Genomic DNA, 27,447 nt, shown 5'->3' with positions numbered 1-27,447 from the left:
ATTTGAAAGTGTGTTGAATATTAAGATTTCACCATATCGATAATACATTGATAAATCAGCTGTTTTTTGTTTTTGTTTTACGCCGTCAGCTGGAGGACTGTGTGCGGTTGAATTTTTTGATAGAGTTGTTCCCTACAACTATGAGACCCCTAATCCTCCTTCGTTTCAGCAGGCTATTACGTCATGAGCTACGACCGATCCGCCATATTAAAGTTAGTGCAAGTTGTATAAAATTCATCCATCCACAGCATGTCACCAGTGAAAATCTATGCTGTGCAAGATCGTATAGCACGCCTGGAAATGCGGCCAAATTGGAAAATGAAAAACCCCATTGTAATATTGGAACAATTGGCCATGTAGATCATGGCAAAACAACACTAACTGCAGCCATAACACGGGTATTGTCGAAGAAAGGTTTGTCAGAATTTGTATCATACGACCAAATAGATCGGGCCCCCGAAGAAAAGGCCAGAGGAATAACAATTAACGCCTGTCACATAGGATATGAGACACCTTCACGAACGTATGCCCATACCGACTGTCCTGGACATGCGGATTATATTAAGGTAAGTGGCATAAACTTAAAAGACTATAAACGTGGTTAGCATTATTCTATGATTCGCAATACTACTTATCGGCCTTTAAGGAGTCGAGTCGGTGATTGTGAGTGCATTGTCACATTTTAATTTTGCGTTTTATTTGCATTCCAGAATATGATATCGGGAGCCTCCCAGATGGACGGTGCTATTTTAGTTGTCGCTGCTACTGATGGCCAAATGCCACAAACTCGTGAACATTTGTTATTAGCTAAACAAGTGGGCATCCAACGTATAATTGTATTTATCAACAAGGCTGATTTAGTAGATCAAGAAGTTTTGGAATTGGTTGAAATTGAAATGCGTGAAATGTTAACGGATTTCGGTTTTGATGGAATTAATAGTCCAGTTATATGTGGTTCAGCTTTGTTAGCGTTACGAGATGATCCATCACCATTCGGCGTTCCAGCTATTGAAAAACTCTTGGAGCATATTGATGCATATGTTCAAACGCCTAAACGGGACTACGAATCCCCCTTTATACTTCCTATTGATAATGCGTTTACGGTACCAGGACGAGGTACTGTAGTTGTTGGAACAATTAAAAGGGGAACAATATTGAAAAATGCCGACTGCGATCTGCTGGGATTCAATCAGAATATAAAGACTTCTATTGGTGATATACAAATATTTCGAAAAAGTGTGCCTAAGGTAAGGCCAAAAGGGATTGTTTTACTTTGACAAAGAATGAGTAGTAGCTTATCTAAGCTGACGATGGTTCGAGATTAATGAAGACTTAATATACAAATTTGAAATTTACCCCTCGCAGGGAAAATTCCTAGTTACACTAATGATATGATGCAAAAATTCGCAGAAAAAATCGGTCTAGCAAAGCAATTAGTATCTTTAATTTTTTTGCCTAAACGAATGAATTCGAAATACGAATGGAAGCCCAAGTTAAGGTGTTATATATGAAAAAATGTGTAGGCTCTAGAATATAATGTGAAAACCCACAGCTGAAAGTTGTGATATGTATACAAGAATTTTTTATATTAGGCAATGTAAAATATGCGGACTCCTTTTTTTATTACTCTCAATCTTATAGGCTGTGGCCGGTGAAAATGTTGGAGCTCTCTTGCGTGGCGTTAAAATCTCCAGCGTTGAGCGCGGTATGTTATTGACGCAACAGGGATCCGAAGATATATCAAATCATTTTGTTGGATCCATGTATTTATTATCACGAAGTGAAGGAGGACGTACGAAACCAATGCTCTCAAAATATATACAACAATTATTTAGTGTAACATGGAATGTACCGGCACGTATTGACATGAGTAAGATCCATCTATACATGATTTTGCATATACATAAACTTTCTAATGTCTTTCGAATTTAGTACCAGCTGATGGCATGCTAATGCCTGGAGAGCATGGTAATGTCCGAATTACATTACTACGGAAAATGGTAATGTGTCCGGGACAAGGTTTTACGATCCGTGAGAATGGAGCAACCATTGGCACAGGCATAATATTGGAACGAAAGCCCTCACTTGACTTACCAAAAAATAAATTATCCAAGGTCATTGTTAATTATGATTAAAATAAAAGATACATTTTTTTCAATTTAAAGGCATTTTATTCAACATTATTCAATTTGTTTCCAAATAGATATATTTCATTTAATATCATAATAAATAGATATTCTGTATATATTGTTATATATAAATAAATATCGTATAAAGTTATATGATTTTATTTCTATATTGTTTCTTTATATAAAAAAGACAAATGAGTGAAAGTTATTAAATAACATTTCTCAATTCAAAACAAATTTTTTTAAGTACACAAGCATAACAATTTACACAAATGCATATTGGCATTGAACATAGCAAAAAATATTTGTATATATATAAAAAAAAGTAACAAACATAACTAAGGGCAAGTTTTACTAGGAATTATAAATTTGATATAATTTTTGTCTCGACAAATAGTTACTAGGAATTTAAGAAAAAAATCATAAGACATTGGATGGAGGATATTACACAATTGGTTTATAAAAGCAGTTTGAAATATTGCATTTTCAACTCAGGTATACATATATTGTTTCGGCTTTTAAAAAGGCATCTAGGGTAATGTTATTTATTTTTTTTTTTTTTTTTTGAGTCACACTCAATAGTGAATTTGTATATAATTTTTTCTTTTACATAACATAAACAACAATTCAATCTATGATTTATATACGGAAGCACTAATTCAGGAGAATACTAAACAGGAATATAGGATTTAAATAAAATAAGGCAGATGAGAACAGACAAAATGTATGTTCTAAATACTAACACAAAATACTAATAAGACTAATAGGTGGCTTTAGGAATGTTCATGTTTCATAGTTTTTTTTTTTTTTTTATCGAGCCTCAGGGAGATTTAGATTTTCTCTAATAAATCATCTAAGCCTAAATGTTTTGGGATTTCAATCTCTTCCAATTTTATATCACTGTATTTGAAAACCACTTTGAATGGATAAATTAGTTTTTGATCCATTGTAAATTCGTTGTTTTTAATCTGAAAAATAAAAATGAAAAATTCAATTAAGGGAGAAAAAACGACGGCACTTGGTTCAACTTTATTTCTAGGAAGGGTACATGAATAGCATTACTAAAACTAAATCTATTCTATTGTTATTTAACCTTTTTTATTAAAAAATGCGTATATAAATTTAACAGCTGCAAAATTTTAAGAATCTTTCCTATTGCGAAAAAATTATAAGGAATTTTGCATATTAATAAAATATTATTTTACGAAGGAAAAAATACCATCAGAGCACAAAGCTAACTTGATGAATGGTTTCTGAACGTTGCCTCATGAAAATTATGGATTATTATTAGAAATTAGCACGAAAGACGTTGAAGACAGTGTGTGCCCAGAACCTCCACAAAATGGGTTTTAAAGGCCGTATATTGAAATTGTAAGATAACAATATCCATGGGTGTAAAGCTCTGGGCAAAATGGGTATGGCTAACTTTTTACCAAAAACAACGACGAGTTGATGATACACAAATGTATTAGAAGATTATCCAACGTAATGCGTTTTTACGTTGATATGTGGCAATGAATACAACATGACCCTAGAATTTTAAAGTCCATATCATCTTTCTAATGCCATCAAGTGGAATCCGATTGAACGTATACAACAGATAGATAACTAGTGCCATCTATTGGAAAAAACAATAGATTTCTTTTTTTCTACACCTAAGAATTGCAAATTGCTTCAGACGAATTCCTAGCCTCAGAATTCACGCTGGGAAGAAATGTTCGTCCGTTCAAAAGGTGATGGGCGATATTGAAGCTTATTATTTATTTTGTTTCTTATTCGATCTTTTTCTGTTTTAATAAAAAATGCTTTATTTTGTCAAGCTTGAGATCTATTTTGTTTTTATTCTTTTCAATTCATCCGTCCTAATATTTCGCAATTTTCTTTATTAGGACGGATGAATTGAAAAGAATAAAAACAAAATAGATCTCAAGCTTGACAAAATAAAGCATTATTTATTGAAGCTTATTTTCAAACAAACAATAAAATCGTACTAAAAAATGTTATGGAACAGAAGAATCTGGAGTATAGGAATACAAAATGAACACAATACATTTCAAACATAAGGAAGAAAACATAATTACTCACCATTGGACGCTCATTTAGTTTTTCAGTTAATTTCTCAATGAACTTATTGGTAATTTCACTTTCATAGTCATCCAATTTATACGATTTCATTATCTAAAATGAAAATTCTTAGTAAACGTTATAAAGCTCAATCTCAAAAATTAACTCACCTTCAATACTTGAGCGGTATTCAAGTTTGTACTTAGATCACAAATACTTTGAACATCGTTTTCACTCTTGCGAGATTGCAGCAACTGCGATACTTGATTGAGTGGAGCCAAGGGTGTCAAAACATCATTAGACTTTAAATGCAAATGAAAACAAAACAAAAATAAATAAATAGCTTCGCCAAACTTTCATTATCCATCATATAACAACTTACCATTTTCTTATCTCTCACCCATTCTTCGATATGACCCAAATTATAACGGATAACCATACCTGTCTCCCACATGCAAACGTCTCCCCTCAACATTAAACAATTCATTGCAACGGCACATATGAAATACATAATCTGGGTGAAAACCTGCTCCGAATAACAACGATCCAATCCAAAATGTGTAAATTGTTTATAAAAGTGTTCCAATTGGCTTATCAGCTGTTTCCAAGCAGCCATTTTTCCATGTTCCGGCGACACATTACTTCCATCTACAGAGAAATTACGACCAATCATACCACCATGCTGGCGACCCCTTTGAATCTCATCATTGTCTAAAATAGCTGGAACTATGTATTGCTCCAATAAACCTTCTACTTGTTTCACTAAAGCTTCATGTAATTTCAAAATAATTTCCAAAATGACACGGCGATATTCGAAGAGGTTAAAGTTTTTCAATTGTTGTTGATTTTGTTTTTCTGTATTGAATTTGATGTATTCTTCCACGTCTCCATATTGCTTGAGGAGATTTAAAAGACTGAAAAAACAGTAAAAGAATTATGTTAACAGAGGTCACACATTGAACTTGCAATTTCAGCTTACGTTATTGAATTCACCAGCCACAAAATGCGATATTCGGTTACATGAGCATTTCGGTGTGTTTTCTTTATATGTTTTACAAACTTGCTCAGGAGAGTGCGAACATCTTCGTCAGCATTAATGAGATCGGTATATCTGAAAATGAAAGCAAATTCCAAATAGGTGCCATAAGAATTGAAGACAACGAATTTACCGTATGCACATGAATAGAACATAAGCCGGGAAACCAGGTAACAGACCAATTGCAACTCTTGTGGTCATATCAGTAACCAAACGTTGGAAAATTTTCTCAAGATCTTCGCTACGAAATTTAACCAAACCTACGGGCAATATCAAATAGTCGATTTATTGATGTACATAATTTTGACATAGTCATAATACCTTGATAGGTCTTGGCCTTTTGTTTACCCACCACTACTTCTGCAGTCTGTAACGACATACTGCTAACAGCGTTTGTATTCTCAATATCCTTGGATGGTGAGACAAAATCACCTATACCATGTTCTTGTAGTTTCAGAGACATTTTATCACTACGATGTTTCAATGACTCGAATTTCTTGAGGAATGTGTTCAACTCTTCTTGTACTTGAGAGTACTGAAGCATTGTTTTCTTAAGCTCGTGCTTAAGGTAGCGGTTTCTCTGCTGTAGTTCGGCAGGGTCTTCTGTATCAATGGTTTCGTCAAGACCATTTTGCAGTAGTTCTTGTAATTTTGTATTTTCTTCGCGCAGGTCTTCAATTTGTCGTGTTAGTTCAGCAAAGTGGGCGTTATTTTCTTCAGTTAATGCTCTCAGTTCCAATTCCAGCTGCCTATTTACCATCTTTTGGGCTTGGAAGGCATCCATTAAATCATTGTCCTGTAGGCTATTCATATCGGAATTTCTCAGCGAAAAACTATCTTGACCAAATGATTTCAAGGACTGAGATTGCTGTTGCAAAACTGATTTAAGTTGAATGCACTCTTCACGTCTTCGTTTCAGTTCTTCCTGTAAAGCGTTGTGTTGTGCTTCCAATTCACGCATTTCAGCCCCACTTCGTATACTCTGACGTAGTAACTCGTAATCATGGCGTAGTTTTTCATTTTCAACTTCGAGCTCCGACACGCGCAGGGAATCTTCGGTGGGCCTATGAAAACCGACAACTTTGTCCAATTGATTCTTCAAAGACTTGTTGTATTTCTTTTCTTCCTCCAACAGGTTGCGTAGTTTTATGAGTATTATAGTATTCTCGCTCTTTGGCGTGGACGTCAACTCCAAATTGCCTCGGAATGATTCCGGCGACATTCGACTCTGATCATTGTTGTTAAGAGAATGATTTGCTAGTTGATCTAGCATATTTTTGGTGGAACTGTAACCGGCATCATCCTCTACATGGCTGGAGGCATTACTTATGGATCTTACATGATGGCTTGTGGGAATGTAATCGACAGTTAAGCCAGGTTGCTTCTGCAATTGTTTCAGGTCCAATTTCAATTGATAATTCTCATTTTCCAAAATTTCCTTTTCTTTAAGTATCTTCCTATAAGCCTCGCTGCTCTCCACATTCATTGTGAGACCATCGCGTTGTGCTTCATAATCGACTTGTTTAGATTTTTCCAACATTTCATCCAATTGCTTGCGTAGCTCTTCATTTTCGGATATCCAAATTTGTTTTTGTTTGGACCACTCCTCCTGATGGCGAGCATTTTCTTCTAGCAATTGCATTTTCTCATCTCTTTCACACTCCAATTGCTTCATGAGCGATTCGATTTTCTCATCCTTTTCTGCAGCTGATTGTTTGAAACTTTTCAACTCGTTTTCCAAATTCTTTTTTGCTTCCAACTTAATTTTCAGCACTGAAATTTCACTATTCTTATTTTTGAGGTTATTATTTTCCTTGGTCAAATTGTCTATGCGTCCTTGCATAGATATAATTTTATTCTCTAGACCCTTATACATATTCTGTATGTGGCTAATTGTCTTTGCTTCAGCTTTGAGTGCCTTAAACTGGCGCTTGGCCAAATATCTTCGAACTGCCGACTGGCAAATAATAATTTGCCGTCTCCTCTTATGATATGCTCTGCGAGCCAAATACCCACGAACAAAACGCTGAATTTGTATGGCACGGTAATGGTCCATGGCCTCCTGAAACCTACGACGAGCTAACATACCCCGGGCATATTGTTGTATGCCCATTATTGAACGTCTCAAACGCACATAACGCCTTCGGCATAACCAGCCCTTGGCATATTTCGATATAATCAAAGCGGCTCGAGCCTCGCGCATCTGTTGAGCCTTCTTTCTTGCCAAATTACCGCGTCCATAACGTTGAATTCCCAAAGCGGTAGCACGTAACCGCAAATATCTCCGGCGGCATACAAAGCGTCGAATTACACTCTGTATTGTTATAATATATTTCTTTCTCAAGTTGGCTCTGACTTGCTCCAAATAGGCCACTTGACCAGCTCTGAAGAATATTTGCGTATTACCGAATCGATATTTCTCCTCATCAGTTATCCATTTCTTTATAATATTACGACAAGATTGCTTAAGATCGTTCTTGTTGAGGAGAGAACGGTGACAGAGTAACTGATAGCGCATATAAAAGTCCATGTAGGACCAGCGGGATGGAAAACCAGCAGCCGAAATGCGAACAGTTTCCAAAACCCCACAAGCTCTTAGTTGCTGAACAATTTTTGGAGCATCCCATTTGAAAGCGATTTTTTCATCGTTTGGCTAAAAGGCAAATAGATGATAATTTCGCTATAGTATAGCTCTAAAACTAAATCTTACCTTTATACATCGCACATAATGTGGTGTTGTAGCGTGCAAAGTTGAAATTAATGAAGTCAAGCTATCACGAAACTGGGAACCGACTGAGCGTCTTTGTTGCTTCGAGGGTATTACCTTTTGCAGAATGAAAAAAGAGTTAACTATTAGGAAAATCTCCAATATTAAGAAAAGTACAGAAAAGTGTTAACGGACTTAAATTGCAGAGTTATATTTTTAGTTTGTTTTAGGCGGAGCATAGGTAGGCTTTTATTTCATTGCAATTTTTTTTTTTGTGGTGCAATAAACATAGGTTAGAGCAAATGCAAAGTAATGTCATTTGAAAATGTTATTAATTTCATGAGGTTAATATATTACTTTTCCCACACAATTAAACATTAAAGATATACATTTAGATATTAATGGGTTGAGTACAGATTTCGTCAAATTTATGTTTATATTTTTTTTTTTCGATGGGGTTAGTTTTCAGTTTTGTTCTGAATGCTCATGCAAAATCAAAATTGGTTAACACAACATAAATGTTACGAATAGTAGATCAATTAGTAGCTGACGATTAGGCAAACAAAGCCAAATATTAGTCTTTGTTATTCAATACAAAATTATTTGTAAAAAAAAAAGAAATTCACTAACTCTTCGCCTTGGTTCGGTGGCAGCCTCGCCCTTTTGTGGGAAATAGAATGACGATCATAAAAAATTATTTTAATGTATATAAAATTTTATAATTGACTATTATAATGAATTGTTATAATACCGGTTTACGTGCTGCGCTTATGACCACTCTGCCTCCTAATGTATGGGTTTTTGCAGCATCAGCGCTAAGGGTGTCAATCTCTTCCATATCCATTAACTGCTTGCATAGTGACATTTTTGACGTTCGTATAACATTAGCTAACTCTTTTGATACAGTATCCCGATTCTTCTCCAGAAATCCATTAACATCGTATTCCACAGTATCGGAAAAGTGTTTTACAGAAAAGCCTAAGAGAGAATGAGAGTATAGTTAATATATATGTACTATACGATATTTCAAAAAATGTGTTCTTGTTGTTTTCTCAAAAAAACACTTACTTGTGTTACCAAACCGAGGCTTCTCAAAGTGGGGAAATTTAGTACATTTTTCAACAAGCTTACGAGCCCAACTTTCATCGGATCCCTTCGGCATCTATATTCAAAATATATCCACCAAGCTAGAATTAGTTATGTTTTTACTCTATGTATTATTATTGAATTACATACTCTGCACTCTTCGTCCAGTAAATCCAAAACACCCAATTTAGATTCTATTAAATCTATGCATGGTTGATTATCATAGAAATCTATCATGGTCCAGGTAATGCCTTCCTTCAAATACTCCTCTTGTTCTAATTTGAAAACATGTTGATTGAATTGCTGTTGCAATTTTTCATTCGCATAGTTAATACAAAACTGTTCGAATGAATTTGTTTCGAATGTCTCAAATCCATAAATATCCAGCACACCAATGAAATATGATTGCTTACGGTCATTAATAAGACCTTTGTTGATGACACTGACAATGTACTGGAAGAGACGGGCATAAATATGTTTGGCTAATGCATCTCTGGCCGCTTCTGCATTTGCTATATTCATTGGTATGAGAACAAATTCATTTACAGACTCTATTTGTCGCATCTTTAACCATTTTCTTAGCTCATCGGAATTAATCTTCAATAGTTCTCCCAATATTCTTAGATTTAAATCATCATGCTGTCGAAGGAAAATATGACTTAATAATAAACCGCAATTCGCAAATATGTTTGTCACTTACATAAATTTCGCAGCCATCTGTATCAATCTCCTCAGTGTTCTTTTTATATTTAGAACTAAACTTTACATTGCCTAAATGTAAAATGCCAGCCAATATATTCAAGATATCTGAAATCTAAAAACAAAAACAGAATCATCATGCAAAACTTAATCATCGCTAGCTAATTAAAAAAAAATAGTTGGGTATGTAGATATTTTATTTTTGGTTCTAATATCTATCAACATGTTGTCCAGAAGGGTGTTTGATTAAATAAATAAATAAATTTGTGTTACTTTGTGGATAAATAAATAATATTCACGAATCTTTAATTGGTTGAAGAAACCAATTAAATTTTAATTATCTTTTTGATTTTTCGACATACGGTATATAAATAATCTTATAATTAGAATATTTTGATGATTATATATATTTTTCCTATTTTTGTTTATGGCTGGGGAGCCACTTTAATATTGCAGGAATAATATAAATGTATATAGAATAATTTGAGTACTTGACTTATAAATATAATAATAATTACTCAGGATTTGTCATAAGTAATATAAATTAATTGGCCTTATAGGCTTTGTATTACGAAAAATTTTGAAATAAATAAATAAATATGTAAATCGGGTCCATAACTAGTTAAGAATATAATTTAATAAGCGTGGGAAATGGACGTATGTAAACATTAAAATGTTCGAATAGGGTTATATTGAATTTACCTGTCTGCTATCAAAACCTAATATCTGCATTGCTTGTATAGTTTCCTTGAATTGGTCTTTATCTGAAACTTTTTCAATATCGGGAGATTGACCCATATTGAGATACTCAAATTTATCTTGATGATCTGAAACGAAAAAGAAATTAATATTTTTCTGTGTGGCTAGTGAAAATTCTCTGTTGGTGTTAGATGGAAATTATTTAGTTTTTCAACATGGCATTTTCGTGATAATTCAATTTAATTTTTAATACACTTTATGTTATGTTGAGTTAGCCTCAACTCATGTTATACATACCAATCATAAAATAAATTAAATTACCTAATATAAGTTCAGGATAATCGCTTCTCGCCGAACATAGCTGGTAGAATATATGATAGTTTCGCTCACCAATTGCCTGGAATACAACACGAGATTTTTCAAGAAGATAGGTGTGCATGGTAGCGCCGGTCAAATTCATCACACCCATATTATTTTTGAACAAAAGTTTCGTAAACTTTCCAAAGCGTGAGCTGTTGTCATTTCTAGTTGTTTTGGCATTTCCAAATGCCTCCATAATGGGCGATGAAGCCAAAACTTTCCTTTCGACTTGTGTTTCCGACTCGGATCCACCAACCGCGGCAAAATAGCGCATAGCATATTTTGCTGAAACAGTTTTTCCAGCACCAGACTCGCCGCTTACTATAATGCTTAAATTAGTTTTTTCACGCTCTAGCCTTGTATATGCTTCTTCGGACAATGCAAATATATGCGGCTCCAATTCACCCATGGAACGACCGCGATAGGCTCTAATAATATTAGGTCCATAGAGAGGCAATTCTGCGTATGGATTTATCGCCACTAATATAATACCACAATATGTATATATGATCTGCCTTTCAGAGAATCGTACTCGTAGATTATGAAGAACACCAGGTTCATGCAGATAGGACAACGAAGTGAGGTCGTTTTGTCCAATTAGAATAGCAGGATTTCGCAGAGGAGGTAAATTACTTCCGTCCGCTTTAACAGGTACTTCAAGTATTTTCCCATTTTCTAGATGCACTTTTAGACTTGTGTTACCTTTCTGGTAATTTTCTTCTAGAACTGCACTTTCCCATACTGTGTCTGGATTGGGTAGCCAGACTTTACATCCCTGAACAAAATAGATAAGGGTTATTAATACATATATAAATAAAAATTATATTTTGTTATTAGACGTATGCGTCACCACCACTGATAAGGGAAACCATTTCATTCATTCTTTAATTTAATGTCAATTCAAATAAAATAACGGTCATTCTGCTCTATCTCACCTAATATATGATATAAACATATTTCCAATACACATAGGCCTTCAAAAATTGATATCGTTTCCATTAATCTAAATGCCAAAAGATGAACGCATTTTGCCATCGCTCATATTTCTCACCTACCTTCACTCACATTTATTATAGCGGTAAATAGGGAAGTTAACCTCCGAGCACACTTTAACTCTTCTATGCTAACTTTCTTCAATTTACTATTTATGCATGTGGAACAATCGATAGTGTAAAGAAAAAGTTAATTAATTTTTGTTCTTCAATGACTGTTTGAATACATTGTTTTTCGAAATAAACACCGTTTCAAATATACAATGCTACAAATGAGGTAGCCTTCCCCCCACACAACACAAACCCAAACATATCAATGATAATAACAACGAAGAATCCATATAAATTCATACCTTTGCATAAAGTAACTCTTCACTTGACATTATTTGGGAATTTATTAATATTCAATTTCCGATGTACGTATACTCCTTTAACATTCTTGGGGTTTCCAAAAAAATTCATCAAAAATCGATGTTTCATTACATTACTACCGGAAATTTAAATCAATAATCAATCCAAAATAATTTTTGAAAGAAAAATTGTTTTTAAATTTCATAAATTTACGGAGAAATAATAAAAGCACAATATATCTTAGTTAAATTAATGTTTCGCTAACGATAAATTTACAATATTTTCTTTGAAACCGAGAAAAATGAAATGATGGTTTGACGGTTGACGTTGACAAAAACTGCGACAGCTGTTTAACCAGTGTTGTATAATGTTGTATATAATTAACAAAATTAATTACTACGGTTAGTAACGTCATTAACCCTGGTGGTTAAGTTATGCGCCTTGCAGACTATTAGCCTGTTTCTGTATGTCGAACCAGGGGGCTAATCACGGCATTCGATATCGAATTCATAACCGTATCGAAAAAATTGTCGATACGATTAAAAGTTTGGATCACGGGATTCGATCGAAATTTGATGCAATTTCTCAAGCGTTGCCAACAGCAAAAAACGAAGCAGAACAAAATGAAATGACAAAATTAGTTAGCGTCACAAAATAGAATGTAGAAAAAACATGTTTTTTGGAGGTTTCAACGTAAAAAGTAAATTATATTGCAGTATATCTTATGGACCCATATCTCTTTTTACATTCCTCCGCATTCCTTCCTAATTGGAGGATGAGATGAATATAAAATAATTCGGCGACAAATAAGGAATAAAAGTTCATATTGTTATTGGTGTAAGTACATGGGTTTGAAATGGTGTGCACTGTTAGAAAGTCACCTTTTGCTGGCTCAATAGACGATTTCGGCTGACGAAGGATGGAAAATAATTTTTGGTGGCATGTCAACGTCAATTCTATCACTTTACAATTGTCTGCCGTCTTAAAACTTTTTGTGAGTGGAAGCCTTCATAATTCACTATTCTTACAAGGTGGTCCGGAAGCGTTATGTTCTCACAGAATGGTACGGTATTTGGTTGATCACAATCTCTTGGATATCGATCTATCATGTGCACTTTATATATGGTTCTTTGCCACGCTAGGATGCTCGCTGCCGAACTCGAATATGACCAATTTTTGTTTAACTTTTATTGGAGTTGCATTAGTCCTAAATATTCAAAATATGATCATTATATGTAGATTTACTACAAACTAGCAACAATTCGAACTAAAACTAATATATTTACTATTCCTATATGGCGAAAACAATGTAAACAACAAGTGAAAAATGTTTTACGATTGCAATTTACCAATCGAAAAAATTGTCGATCAAAAAAACTCGATATCGACTCCCGTGATCCGAAAAATTTAGATTTCGATCAAAAGTTCTCGATATCGAATGCCGTGATTAGCCCCCAGCTGTATCGATCGACTGAAATGGAAACAAACAGCTGAATTTGTAACCAAAAAATCAGCTGTTTCTATGCATTTCGATCGATAGAGCTCGTTCGACATACAGAAATGGGCTGTATAATGCGCTTTACAGACTATCAGTTATTCCGAACAGAATGTCGGTGTTTGTAAAGAATCTTACAGTGTATCGGATCGATACGAATTGTCGGCGATGACTAAATAATCGGTAAATGTGTTATCGATCCCATAAACATGCAGCAGTATCGATTATGCCTTCGGACATAACTTATAATAGCTCCGTTCGAGAACACGATAATTTTTGATAATTGTTACAAATTTTTACTGGAAGTCGTTCGTTTACACCAAAACGCCACCAAAAGAGAGCCGGAGAGAGACTACATTTGACAGTTATGAGATAGAGAAATTGCAAGTTTTTGCTAGAGATTTTTTCCCCAGTAAAATCTTGCAAACCATAGCATGCGTTGCCAGCTGGTTATTGAAAACAAACAAAGTACCAATACAATGTACATGTTCGGCAACTACGATTGGAAGTTAAATATACATGATTCGTTTTTTGTTTTCAATGTTTTAGCAGCTGAAATTTTCAATGTGCAAATAGTTACTGGATACCGTTCGTGTACTTTTCAGCAATTTTAAGCAAAGAGTGTAAAATATACTCTTACTCTCTTGCTAGTTTTTACTGGATATTTTTTACTGGAAAAGTACGCGAACAGACCTAATGTTTGGGATATGTTCGACACGAGCACTGTCGTCCGGAAAAAACTGATAGTCTGTAAAGCGCATAAGTGGTCATGTCGAACATGTCCCATATATTGTGTATTACGGTGTTCTCACCAAGCATGTTTTGGGCTCCCAAATACCATGCGGTAATGATATTGAATTTTCTCTTTGAAGCAACAGCTTGGTTAGAGTGCTTCAAACTTGAAAAAATAAAATCAATCCTTCCATCAATTACCACATGGTATGTAATTCAACCTTAATGCACAGTCCAGGCTATAAGTTTATCCGGACGACAGGCCTCGTTTCGAACATATCCCAGATGTTGGCCACATTATATGTTATGTCCGACCGCATAATCGATACTGCTGCTTGTTAATGTGATCGATGGCATATTTCTTGATTATTTAGTCATCGCCGACAATTCGTATCGATTGGCCACATTATAAGCTTGTTTAAAAACTCAAAAATTTCGTACCGAATAACTTATAGTCTGAACGGGTCACCAGTATCCGAAAAAATATCCCTTGTCTATACAGAATTTTTACAATCTTAATATCTTCTGCCAGTCGACACTATCGCCTAATATGTCGATTCTTCTCGATACCAATTATACATAAATATTTAAACCAGAAAAATTATAATTGTTGTATATTCTTCCAAAATGTTAATCTTTTCACCATACTTATTCAATACCAATTTGTTGTGAAATTTTTATAAAACTATTGTGTGCGCTTTTGTGGTGGCACAATACAGTTATTCGTACAAAATATTTCTGTATTTTCGAAAAAATCTTGTAAAATAGTCAATCGCTGAGATACATTGTACGAATAAAATTATCATGTGAACGGCACACAAAGTGTACGCCGACGATTACCTATTTCTTCATATAAGTTTACATGCAACTCTGTGTTGCACTTTTACGCGCCATAATTTTGCAAACATAACATTGTGGCATAGTTAGTAGCTTGCTTCAAAGCATCAATTAAGTTTGCTTTTAGTTATTGCTATTTAGGCTCCCGAAGAAGAGCATTGTTGATTTGGAAAATTAATTTAAAAAGAAAGAAGAGTAACGAAAAATGTCAAGTCCGGCGCGTACTCCTAGCAGCGGCATAATGTCCAAGGGTCAGAAAACCCCCACACGTTGTAAGTTCTTGGATGCTAAATTAAATGTTCTTCCACTAATGGCCAGTTGTTTTAAGCAATAAATGCTCCAGATGCTGAGACGCCTATGCGAATGGGGCCCAACCATGGTCAAGCTTCGGATAATATCAGCTTGCCCCCAACTTCACCGGGTAATATTAGTTTACCAGCCACTAGCCCAGCTCGAGGTCTTGGTGCAAACATGAGTGAAATAGATTTATCTTCTCCTTTGAATTATGGTACCCCTAGTTCAATGGGATCTATACGCACCCCTCGTTCTGGAATTCGTGGAACACCGTTAAGAGCACGTCCAGATATACGCACAGATAAAAAGATGAGACAGGTTGCCATTGGAGGTACTGGGGTAGGTATAAGAAATCGAAAATGTACATAGCATTTTAACCAACAATTTGTTTGCGTAGCTGGATCCCATACCTGAACGCCAATCCGAAACAACGGATCCAGCTTCCGAAGTTTCATCAGCACCCCAAATGGTCGTTTGGGGCACAAATGTTGTCGTTAGCCATTGCAAAACCAAATTCAAGCAGTTTTTATTACGATATATTGACCCGTTGGCTGAACAGGATGAAATTTCGGAAAACACTGATGTGAACCAGCCATTATATCTACAAAAAATGGAAGAAATTCACACTCTCGAAGAGCCATATTTAAATCTAAATTGCGCTCATTTGAAAACTTTTGATGAAGCTCTTTACCGCCAACTCATATGTTATCCACAAGAAGTTATTCCAAGTTTCGACATGGCGGTCAATGAAATGTTTTTTGAACGTTTCCCTGCTGCTATCCTTGAGCACCAGATACAAGTTCGGCCTTTTAATGCTGACAAAACCCGCAACATGCGCTCTCTAAATCCCGAAGATATGGATCAGCTTATTAGTATTAGTGGTATGGTAATCAGGACTTCAAATGTTATACCAGAAATGAGAGAGGCGTTTTTCAAATGCATTATTTGTGACTTTGTGACAACTGTTGAAGTTGATCGCGGTCGTATTGCGCAGCCTACCTTGTGCACCAACTGCAACACCAATCACTGCTTCCGTTTAGTGCACAATAGATCTGAATTTACTGACAAGCAATTGATAAAACTCCAGGAATCACCAGATGATATGGCCGCTGGACAAACGCCTCATAACGTCTTGCTATATGCTCATAACGATTTGGTTGACAAAGTTCAACCCGGAGATCGTATTACGGTGACCGGAATTTATAGAGCCACCCCAATTAAAACCAACCGAACAACGTCGGCTGTAAAGAGCGTTTATAAAACTCATGTTGATGTAGTTCATTTCCGTAAAGTCGACAACAAAAGGCTATATGAAGAAGAGGAAGGGTAGGATTGAAACTATCCTTTTAACTACAAGCTCCTTATTAATACATTTTACTATTTCTAGGAAAGATCATATTTTCCCGCCGGAAAGAGTTGAACTATTACACGCACTATCCCAAAAACCTGATATCTACGACAGATTATCTCGAGCCATTGCTCCTTCAATATACGAAAATGATGACATTAAAAAGGGGATATTGCTCCAGCTATTTGGGGGCACTAAGAAGAAGCACTCCACAATGGGAAGGCAAAATTTCAGATCAGAAATTCATTTGTTATTGTGTGGGGACCCTGGCACGTCTAAATCCCAATTATTACAATACGTTTTCAATTTAGTTCCTCGTTCGCAATACACATCCGGACGTGGTTCTTCCGCTGTAGGTCTAACTGCTTATGTTACGAAAGATCCAGAAACGAGACAGTTAGTTTTGCAAACGTAAGTAATATTATTCATGTTGGAGAATAAAACTAAGAAATAAAATTATTTTCATTTTAGTGGTGCGTTAGTACTTGCGGACAATGGTGTTTGCTGCATTGATGAATTTGATAAAATGAACGATGCAACTCGCAGCGTTTTACACGAAGTTATGGAGCAGCAAACTTTAAGTATTGCAAAAGCTGGTATCATTTGCCAATTGAATGCAAGAACTTCAATCCTAGCTGCAGCCAACCCTGCTGAGTCCCAATGGAATAAAAAGAAGAATATCATTGACAATGTTCATTTACCGCACACATTGCTATCGCGTTTTGATTTAATATTTTTAGTATTGGATCCTCAAGATGAGGTATTCGACAGGCGTTTAGCTGGTCATTTAGTTTCTATGTATTACGTTACACGTCATGAAGAGGAAGACACGATGTTTGTAAGTTAATCACGATCGACCCATAGGTAATCCAATATTTGTAATTTCTATATGTTTCTTTAGGATATGAGTGTTTTAAGGGATTACATAGCTTATGCTAGAGAACACATTTCTCCAACATTATCAGAGGAGGCTCAACAACGTCTTATACAAGCATATGTTGATATGCGTAAAGTAGGAGCGGGTCGCGGTCAAATTTCGGCATATCCTCGACAGTTGGAAAGTTTGATTCGGCTCTCAGAGGCTCATGCTAAAGTTCGCCTAAGCCAACAAGTTACAGTTCAGGATGTTGAGGAAGCATGGCGTCTACATCGTGAAGCATTGAAACAATCAGCCACCGATCCGTTATCTGGAAAAATAGATGTAGGCATTCTGACTACAGGTCTTTCGACAGCTGCTCGTAAGAAACGGGCTGACCTAGTAGCTGCTATAAAAGAGAACCTTCAGAAAAAGGGCAAAATACCTACAGTTCCATATCAAAAACTTTTTAAAGAAATTAAGGAGTCATCTCAAATTGTAAGTTTAGTCGCATACAAAGCGATTGTTCCGTTTTTTTAAATTATTTTTATTTTTAGCTTATTACCCGAGAACAATTTGAAGATGCCCTTAAAGAAATTCAAGATGAGGGTGTTATAGTCGTTATGGGTAAAAACACAATTCGAATATGCTAAAGTTTGTAGTTAAGATCAATGTTTAATTTGTTTTTTACAAAACTCATTCTTCGTATATTTTTTATTCAAATAAAACTGTTATTTTATACATTAATAACTATCTTCCGGGCGGTTGGCTGTCAAATGTTGGCACACGAAAAGTAGGGTAAGTGTGGTATAGTGGCAGCTCGATATTTTAAGCTCACTTGGAATATTTAGTCCGTTGTTATACCGCATGTTGGGGACTCCTCTCTTATTAAAGAGTGCTGGGGGCTAATCACGGCATTCGATATCGAATTCATAATCGTATCGAAAAAATTGTCGATACGATTAAAAGTTTGGATCATGGCATTCGATCGAAATTTTATGCAATTTCTCAAGCATTGCCAACAGCAAAAAACGAAGCAGAACAAAATGAAATGACAAAATTAAGTTAGCGTCACAAAATAGAATGTAGAAAAAACATATTTTTGGAGGTTTCAAAGTAAAAAGTAAATGGTATTGCATTATATCTTATGGACCCATATCTCTTTTCACATTCCTCCGAATTCCTTCCATAATGGAGGATGAGATGAAAATAAAAAAAATTGGCAACAAATAAGGAATAAATGTGCACATTGTTATTGGTGTAACTACATGGTTTTGAAATGGTATGCACTGTCAGAAAGTCACTTTTTGCAGGCTCAAAGGACGATTTTGGCTGACGAAGGAGGCGTTCCAATGGAAAATAATTTTTGGTGGCATGTCAACGTCAATTCTATCGCATTACAATTGTCTGCCGTCTTAAAACTTTTTTCGAGTGGAAGCCTTCACAATTCACTATTCTTACAAGGTGGTCTAGAAGCGTTATGTTGTCACGGAATGGTACGGTAATTGGTTGATCACAATCTCTAGGATATCGATCTAGCATGTGCACTTTATATATGATTCTTTGCCAAGCTAGGATGACCAATTTTTGTTTAACTTTTATTGGAGTTGCATTAGTCCTAAATATTCAAAATATGTTAATTATATGTAAATTTACTACAAATTAGCAACAACTCGAACTAAAACTAATATATTTACTATTCCTATATGGCGAAAACAATGTAAAAAACAAGTTAAAATGTTTTACGATTGCAATTTACCAATCGAAAAAATTGTCGATCAAAAAAAGTCGATATCGACTCCCGTGATCCGAAAAATTTAGATTTCGATCAAAAGTTCTCGATATCGAATGCCGTGATTAGCCCCCTGTCCGGCCTTTACGTGCAATTGTCATTTTACTTACAATTTGTCATGTCAATATATACAGACTCACACAGATCATTCATTTCATTTTGATATGGAAAATTGGAAGAAACCATCTGCATGAGACCGCCAGAAGGCACCTAGTTGAAATCTCAAATTTGAAAAAAGAGAAAAAATAAATTCTTGTAGATGGGAAGAAACCATTTTCTTGAAAATATTTTTCACATTTGATTACAATTATAAGGCATGTCATGAAACATGCATGCGATTTACCATGGCTCCTTTTCTTCATTTCATGGCTTTTGAATGTTTCTTCATATCATTGTCTTGCCGATGATGGAATTCTTAAAATTTTCTTTGGGAAATGAAAAGCCCGGCATTTTCCTTCCTAAATACTTCTCCCACAAAGTACTTTCGTAAAGACAGACACACTCGATTCAAATGTCTCGGTGAGTGAATGTCGTCTCTTGAGGCATGTTAACCTTTATTGTTTGAAAAATGAATAAAATTAGAATAAATAAATTAGATTTTAAAAAGGTTCTCTTTATATTAAGAAAATTGTTTTTTTTTCTTATAGTTTACGATGTCGTTTTATGTTTTTGTTCGATGGATAGAGACACATGTTGGTACTTTAACATATTTAAGCATCATCATCCAAATTTCCGTGGGATATTTTATTTATACTCTAACGGTCTTTTGATTACTAAAATTAATGTTAAGACCAAAGACAATTAAAGAAGAAGACATGAATTGGGCATGTTGTTATTCTTTTTTCTCAAGAACCAGAGATTAGCCCCATACATGTTCGATGAGAAGTTGCAACTTTTTTTCGGTTTCTCTTTTCATTTTGCATTCGTAACAAAACCTAATTCTCTTATTTTAGCAATTTTTTTAACTTTTAAAAGAACAAAAACACTTCATGAAACATTTAATTAATAATTTAGTGCAAACGACACAGAAATTGGCAGGAACTTTTGAGAAAATAGCAAAATAAAAATTGTCTGTATCAAACCAGTAAGTTCGAAGCGCTTTTCCTACAAGTATGGGGCTAATCTCTGGTTCTTAGCACTAACACTATCAAAGCCCAATTCATGTCTTCTTCTTTAATTGTCTTTGGTTAAGACCTGATTAATTAGTTGTTAGAAAAACATTTGAATACAAAACAAATGTATTGAAGATATTAAGTACTCATTTAATTGTAACGAGTACTCAAAAAATTAGTCAGTAACGAGTACTTGTAATCAAATACTCGTTACTTTTCCAACACTATTTCTAAATGGTAAACAAAAACAACATTAACATTTACAAAGTTTTATATCGAAATTTCAACTTCGACCATTATTAAAGTAAAATTCTTTCCTCATCGGACAGAAATAGAAACAAAACGAAGTTTTTTGTCATCGTTCATCTCGTTAGTCTTATTGGCAACAGGTAAGTCAGTCTTTGATTTTATGACTTTTTGAACGGATTTTTACAAATTCTTCAAATAAACAGGATTTTAAACAAACCATCATTTATTTATTTGGTTTGTGATTTAATCATTAGAAATAAAACACTGTAATTCATTAAAAAATTAGATTTCTTCGGCAATAAAAAGGCTTGATATTTTTGATTTCTTTCCTTTTTCTAGATTCTTAACTCTTTTAGTGTTACAAATAGAGGGTTATAAAGGATGCAAGCTGCAGAGACTAGCACAAATTCTAGTGGTTCTTATACAGATTCCAGTAGTGATAGTGAAGCTAATTGGGAACAGCATGTTGCAGAAGATGGTTCGTTGTTCTACATTGAGTATTTTCCCACTCCTTCTAATAAATCTACTGGGACATATGAAAAAGTCGAATTTCAACGAGATCTGGTGAGGAGTGGCAAGAAAAGCCGCAGACAACCAACAGTAAAATCTGAAACTTCCAGTTCAATTAATAATGTATTATTCTCAAATGTTAATACCGGCGAAGAAGGATGTAAAATATTGGAACTTGTTATAACAGCGAGTGACCGCTATCGATTTGGGAGACGATCCACAGCTGCCGAATCTATTTTAGGATTTAGCGTTGTTCCTTTCTTTGACCAATCTGAGTGTTTAATGGTGGATGGTTTTGTTCACGACATGCCTGAGTTTTTTCAACAAGGCAAACACATTCCCATAGGCAGAGGGGATTGGTTCAAATCTCTAGACAATATAGAAATACGAGCCAGCAATATTGACGAGTTGTTATTGCAATTTGATGAGCCAACAAAAGTATGCCTTAAGTTCCAAGGCCAGAATTCTGCAAGTTCCGAGGATGCACATGGAAGCTGTGGCGGCAACGAAACCTTGGAATGTAAAATAGAGGATTATACACAATTTGTCCAGCACTTTGAAAAACTACAAAAGTCCAATGAGACATCAATGATATTTGGTCTTTTAATACTTCCTCCCGAATGCTACCAGAGTGATGAGCACAAATCATCATTATATTATTATCCAGAGGATAACGAAAATTTTCTCTATAAAGGCCGTGGCAGTTTTCTTACTTTGAGTACTGTTCTGACAGAGGAACTAAAAACCAAGCCATTCGCATCAATCCTAACAGCTAATGACGAAAAATATCTTGTCGTCTATCGTCAAATAAATGGATTTTTAGTTCTTGTCTCCTATTTGGCTTCAATGGTTTCATTGCCAGAGGGGAATTTGCGAACGGACGAACTAATGACGTATATCAGTTTTATGCAGGGACATATGAATCTAGATAGCTTCAAGAATTCAAACTTTCGTAATTTTATGAGGAATTTTTGTGATGTGCAACGCATGCGTTTAATATCCCTTAAAGAACGAAAACGTAGTGAGTTCTTGGAGGAGTCTCTTAAGGAATCGCGCCATTTGCCTCTACCAAAGGAAGCACAATTGCGTATGTTCGATGCTTTAAGTGAAATGGAAGCAATGGACTATCGTAATTGGAACGACGAACCGTTACATACACATCGAGAGTTCTTCATATATGGAAGCACATTATACTACGACAGCCTAATGCTTATATCTCAAATGCCCTTGGACCTAAGACAATATATTGAAGTATTTCTTAGATGTAGAGGTGTTTTCGAATTTAACACGAAATATAACACCAAAGAGCTCTACATTTGGGAAGAGGTAAAAATTCCCGAGTACAATACCGATAGATATTTCTTGGCTGTTTGTGGAAGGGGCCATTTGATACTCGCCGTCATTTTAAAGTTATTTTGTTCCGACGAAGATAGCATAAATTCCAAAATTCAACCATCTCTTTTTTATATTGAAGAAATACAGGAAACACTGGATCATCTTGTGCAGTGTGGCATAGAATCATTAGCCATGTTTTGGTCTGTCTCAAATAAACGCCCAGAAGTGCAGACAAACTTCGTGGAAGGCAAACATGTCGAGCCAACAAAAGACTCTAAGAAAAATGATGGTTTCAATAAGAATCGTAAGTCTCCAACATCTGCAACGAATGCTAATCATTCGCAACGTTACGAAGAGGATGTCCACCAACCATGCTCGTCCTTAGGTGGATCGTCAGTGCACAGTCTAACTCCAAGTGAAGATGATTCAAGTAAAAAGCGTTTAATTTCCAATGCCGATGATAGTGATAGTGGCTCTGATTGGGAACATTTTATGGAGGACAATATATTACGCGGTGCTATTGATGGAGAATTAAAATCACAAGTGACAGAGTCATTGTGGAAAGAAATTAGTAACGTCGTTCCGATAAATATATCATCGGATTGTACAAACAATATCTACTACTACATTTACGTTGACGGAATAAATAATACATCATTTTCGCCGTTAAAATCTATGAAAGATATAGCACCGTTTGCCCGTGAAATGCACTTGGGCTTCCATAGAATTCGAAAAATTCTGCAGTGTAGTAGGCAAACAAGAGAACAACAGAAATCTTCGAATGCTATGATCCCAGTGAAAGAGCATGGCATGACAATGGAAGTTACAGACCATAATTCCGTCACCTATAAATTTACTGTGGTAGGACGCTTATTTCTATCGCCTCCGAAAGAGGTATACATTTGTCATAAGCCAGACATGCCAGCCAATATGGTTGAAATGGCTTTCAGACTATCATTTTTTCCATCTGGCTAATCCACGAGGATAACAATACATTCTTATGAGATGCAATTGTAAAGTGCAATATTAAAAAAAAACTTGAATTCGAGAGTATTCCGTCCATGCATTTAGTAGCAAAAAAATACTATCCATTCTTTGAAATACATATTGAAATTATTTAGTGTTTTGAAAACTATGTATTTAACTATTCTGGGTGAATTTAAAAAAATTGCCTTCGAATTTGAAAATTTAGATTTAAGCATTTGGAAATTTCAAATAAATACGAAATACAATAACCAATCAATAACTTCTCTTTTCGTTTACGTGCTGTAACTTAATCTTGTATGTTCCTGAGTGAAAATCCAATCATCAATAATTAGCAGTAAATAAGGTACGGACGTTTGAGCTAATGAAGACGGGCTCCAAAGTTGATCGTTGGCAGTGAACCTAAGAATTATCACCTCAGATTCTAAAAATTGCCTCAATGGAGAAACAAAGTATTGTTCTATTCTCTATAGCATACCAGTTTACGGCACACTGTTTTTTATTTATTTGTGTATAAACTTAGCATTTACTTATCCAATACTCTTAAAATACTTACGATGATGGTTTCTTAACTATATTATGTGTTCGTTTCATATGACCATTAAGACCCACAAATTGATGGAATTTTGCATCACATAACTTGCAAGCAAATTTTTTCACTTCAGAATGTATTTGTCGATGTCTTATCAAGGAGTGACAATTTGAAAACCCTTTGCCACAAGTCTCGCATATTTTATCTTTGATGTTCAAATGAGATTTGATGTGGTCGGTTAAATCCCGCTTCTTTAAGAAATCTTTGGGGCACATGGTACATTTAAACGCTCTTATCTTTGTATGAATAGCGGTGACATGATAGCCAAGTTGCACCTTTAATCTAAAAGATTTTCCACATAGCTAAAAACAACCAAGACAATTGTATTTGTTGTGGATGACATGTAGCGTTTATTCGCGTATTGTATAAAAATTTCACTTACCTCGCAGGTGTGGGGTTTCTCTGTTGAATGTATACTGGTGTGTATTCTTAGTTCCGACGGAACCGCAAATTTCTTATCACAAAAATTGCAAGCGTATGTCTTACCAACATGTATTCTCTGCACATGAGCTACCAAAGCAAATCTGGATTCAAATCTCCTTTCGCATTGTTCGCATCCAAAAGGCAGTTGACCAATTTTATGCATTTTAAATAGATGGGTTTGTAAATTATGCCGAAGATTAAAATTTTTCTTACACACGCTGCAAACAAATCTCTCTCGTAACCGTTCAACGGGTAAAAACTTTTTACATTTCTTAAAATATTCTTCCTCGCTTTTAGTAATTTTGCTATGTTCCTTCTCCTTGCGCTGTTTGGTCTTGTAGTACCAAGATTGTAACTGGTCTATGGTACTAGTTATAGAATTTTCGTTTACATTTATGTTATGCTCAGTTTTAAGTATATTAGAAAATTGCTCCAATGCTTTGTGTCGATCATTAACATCACCATACGCGGGGTGTTCACCATCATAGAGAATCGGAAATGTCGCATAGACATCAATAAATGCTACGGTATTATCATTCATTTCTTTAAATTCTAGTTTCTAAAATTGGAAAAATATCGAAATTTATTTTAGGAATATAATTGGTTCTGTTCTGCATCTCACGTGAGTTATCGAAGGTTTAATTTAAATAGCAATTTTGAATTTATTCTTTAAATGGTTCTTTGGACATGAAAAGCATGTACACCAAATATAGGATGCATCACGTGAGTAGCAGAAAATTTCAATTTTATACCGATTTGTTGCGGAGTTGCACGCAACTGATATTCCGTTTTATAAGCAGATCCTTCAGAAATGCACATTTATTATAGTAGTCCATTGTAAAATGTGGCATTTTCTTCCCTGTTTCTATATTGTTTTTAATAATAGCGCAATACTTGTGAACAGTATTAAGGGCTCTGTTCAATGCAGAAAGTTTCATAAATATATTAAATTTCTGCATGCCTTTTATAATTTCCTTTTCACTTTCTTTTCTTGCGGCAGGATTTTCGAAATCAGTATGGTGAATATCCCACAAAACCGGCTGATTTTTATACAGATCCAAAAAGTCGTTGAGAAACCGTTTTCTACGGAAAAATGTTGGATTGAACTGAAATATTTTAGAACAATAAATATAGTATAATTAATAAATTATGGGTAAAGCATTAATTCTTCATTATCAAAATACCCCTCTCAATGTGGTACCAAGAATTTACTCGGTGTTACTTGAATCTTCGTTATAATATGATAACGTTATAATTGAATATATCTTTTGTTTTTTTTTTTTAGGATTTGAGAACTTTTAGACAAAAAAACTAAGATTTTTCTTTAACCTTGGATTACAAATGACGTATTTCGAGATAGTAGTAACCAACTTCACATGTTGCATTACCTTGTCAGTAACCGGCATTTCTTCATCGTTGTCGGTCTCAGGGTCACAAGCTTCATCTTCATCATATTGCTCGCAATCGTCATCGGAATCATTGTCTGGCATATAATCCTCGTCTTTTACTTCAAATTCGTCATCATATGGTTCTGGGATATCCGTTTCCTTTTCCTCTAAAGCCATTGGGTCACCCACAGCCTGTTCCTGCAAACAAAGACACACATAAAATTCACTTCTTCGTTGAAGGCCGGTACTAAAGCCAAATTTTGACTGTGAATTTCCATATCACAAATGGTAATTTCCTGGATACTATAGCTACGCTTTTTGCATAAGCTTAGTACCGGCTTTACTACGAAAGATAGCTTACTCCTGCTTCAAGAATATCATATTTAACGACATCACTGTATCCCTCCAAAATCTCCATTTCCATTTCATGTTTGATTTGTATAAGAGGCTTTTCTTCGTCATAGTCCTCGTCAAAGTAGTTGTTTTCTTCTTTTACAACAACAGATTGTGGCTCGGCACAAAATTCGACCCCAGTTTCTTCGAATTTTTTGTGTTTTTTCTTTATGTGCTTTGTGAATTCCGTGTAGGCTTTCGATTTCTTTTCACACAAAACACACTGAAGAATAAATGTCTTATTAATTTCATCCAAATAAATGTTACCACAAATAATCATTTTTGCCTGTATCGAAGATTTCTTGTTATTGGTCTTTTCAAATTAATCCTAATTCAAAAGCGTTCCATCGTCCCCCTCACCCCATCAAGAATACGACTGGTCAATAGACAATAGATGTTATATAGATAGACCATGTGTCTTTTTTAAAAAAATGTGTCAGTTCCAAAAATTAATTTTCTGACATTTCGTTTTGATTTTTTCGTAAAGAGTCAGTCCCAAACGTTAATTTTCGCGCATTTGCTTTTGTGTTGTTCGTAAAGAGCAATGCTGCTCAAAATTAAATTTCGTATTTTCGCGGTTTTGGTCACAATTTTTTGTTCAAATATGAACTTTTAATATGTTAATTTATTTATAAATCCTCTGTTGCTTCATAAACGTTCTAATTTTGTGTAAAATTGGCAAACTACAAAAAGGAAAATGAAAGAGATTGTAAGCGTGCTCTTATTTTTCTCGTTTAATCTTAATCTTCGGAACTGTCAAACTTAGTTTGACACCCATGGCCTATCTATATAACATCTATTGTCTATGGTCTGGCCTAACGTCGATCATCGACACCCAGGGGGTGTAAGTTGTGCGATTGGAGTGCTTTTAACATATAGCCGTTACCGAATGATACAACGAAGCCGACTAAACATAGACAAAGGCGGTTTAATAAAATATAACTACGACTATGTAATTTTTGAACCGGTTGCACTGCTAGCAAC

The 27,447-nt window shown here is 35.0% G+C and overlaps 5 protein-coding genes across 6 annotated transcripts; 3 read left to right on the top strand and 2 right to left on the bottom strand.

Moving 5' to 3' along the window:
* The first annotated feature begins 64 nt into the window (after positions 1-64).
* mEFTu2 (mitochondrial translation elongation factor Tu 2) lies at positions 65-2,164 on the top strand. Its single transcript, XM_075313132.1, has 4 exons — positions 65-566; positions 711-1,247; positions 1,642-1,870; positions 1,933-2,164. Exons 1-4 carry the CDS (start codon positions 141-143, stop codon positions 2,133-2,135), a joined length of 1,395 nt encoding a protein of 464 aa, XP_075169247.1. The 5' UTR covers positions 65-140; the 3' UTR covers positions 2,136-2,164.
* On the bottom strand, positions 2,149-12,447 carry didum (dilute class unconventional myosin). 2 transcript variants are annotated; one of them, XM_075313130.1, is made up of 16 exons: positions 12,126-12,447; positions 10,742-11,555; positions 10,424-10,548; positions 9,723-9,836; positions 9,173-9,661; positions 9,005-9,098; positions 8,688-8,914; positions 8,567-8,596; positions 7,940-8,053; positions 5,551-7,882; positions 5,363-5,489; positions 5,173-5,304; positions 4,576-5,107; positions 4,364-4,495; positions 4,215-4,307; positions 2,149-3,097 (listed from the first exon to the last, which is right to left on the bottom strand). In XM_075313130.1, exons 1-16 carry the CDS (start codon positions 12,153-12,155, stop codon positions 2,960-2,962), a joined length of 5,523 nt encoding a protein of 1,840 aa, XP_075169245.1. In that variant the 5' UTR covers positions 12,156-12,447; the 3' UTR covers positions 2,149-2,959. The 2 variants fall into 2 exon arrangements, with proteins under 2 accessions (XP_075169245.1, XP_075169246.1); XM_075313131.1 differs by lacking the exon at positions 8,567-8,596.
* Positions 12,448-15,248: 2,801 nt separating this feature from the next.
* On the top strand, positions 15,249-18,435 carry dpa (disc proliferation abnormal). Its single transcript, XM_075310235.1, has 7 exons — positions 15,249-15,459; positions 15,516-15,820; positions 15,879-16,807; positions 16,869-17,240; positions 17,301-17,667; positions 17,731-18,183; positions 18,243-18,435. Exons 1-7 carry the CDS (start codon positions 15,393-15,395, stop codon positions 18,336-18,338), a joined length of 2,589 nt encoding a protein of 862 aa, XP_075166350.1. The 5' UTR covers positions 15,249-15,392; the 3' UTR covers positions 18,339-18,435.
* Positions 18,436-20,831: 2,396 nt separating this feature from the next.
* On the top strand, positions 20,832-23,929 carry in (inturned planar cell polarity protein). The gene is made up of 2 exons (XM_075309029.1): positions 20,832-20,978; positions 21,178-23,929. The coding sequence occupies exon 2, from the start codon at positions 21,220-21,222 to the stop codon at positions 23,656-23,658; it is 2,439 nt and encodes an 812-aa protein (XP_075165144.1). The 5' UTR covers positions 20,832-20,978; positions 21,178-21,219; the 3' UTR covers positions 23,659-23,929.
* A 193-nt stretch (positions 23,930-24,122) lies between these two features.
* Positions 24,123-26,805, bottom strand: LOC142237646 (uncharacterized). Its single transcript, XM_075309028.1, has 5 exons — positions 26,432-26,805; positions 26,071-26,268; positions 25,435-25,788; positions 24,642-25,241; positions 24,123-24,561 (listed from the first exon to the last, which is right to left on the bottom strand). Exons 1-5 carry the CDS (start codon positions 26,741-26,743, stop codon positions 24,220-24,222), a joined length of 1,806 nt encoding a protein of 601 aa, XP_075165143.1. The 5' UTR covers positions 26,744-26,805; the 3' UTR covers positions 24,123-24,219.
* Between the last annotated feature and the right edge of the window lie 642 nt (positions 26,806-27,447).

The sequence above is a fragment of the Haematobia irritans genome, chromosome 5, assembly GCF_050003625.1.
Source record: "Haematobia irritans isolate KBUSLIRL chromosome 5, ASM5000362v1, whole genome shotgun sequence".
Lineage (NCBI taxonomy): Eukaryota > Metazoa > Arthropoda > Insecta > Diptera > Muscidae > Haematobia > Haematobia irritans.
The sequence above is the reverse complement of the archived record's forward strand: the minus strand, read 5'-3'. Positions and strand labels throughout refer to the sequence as shown.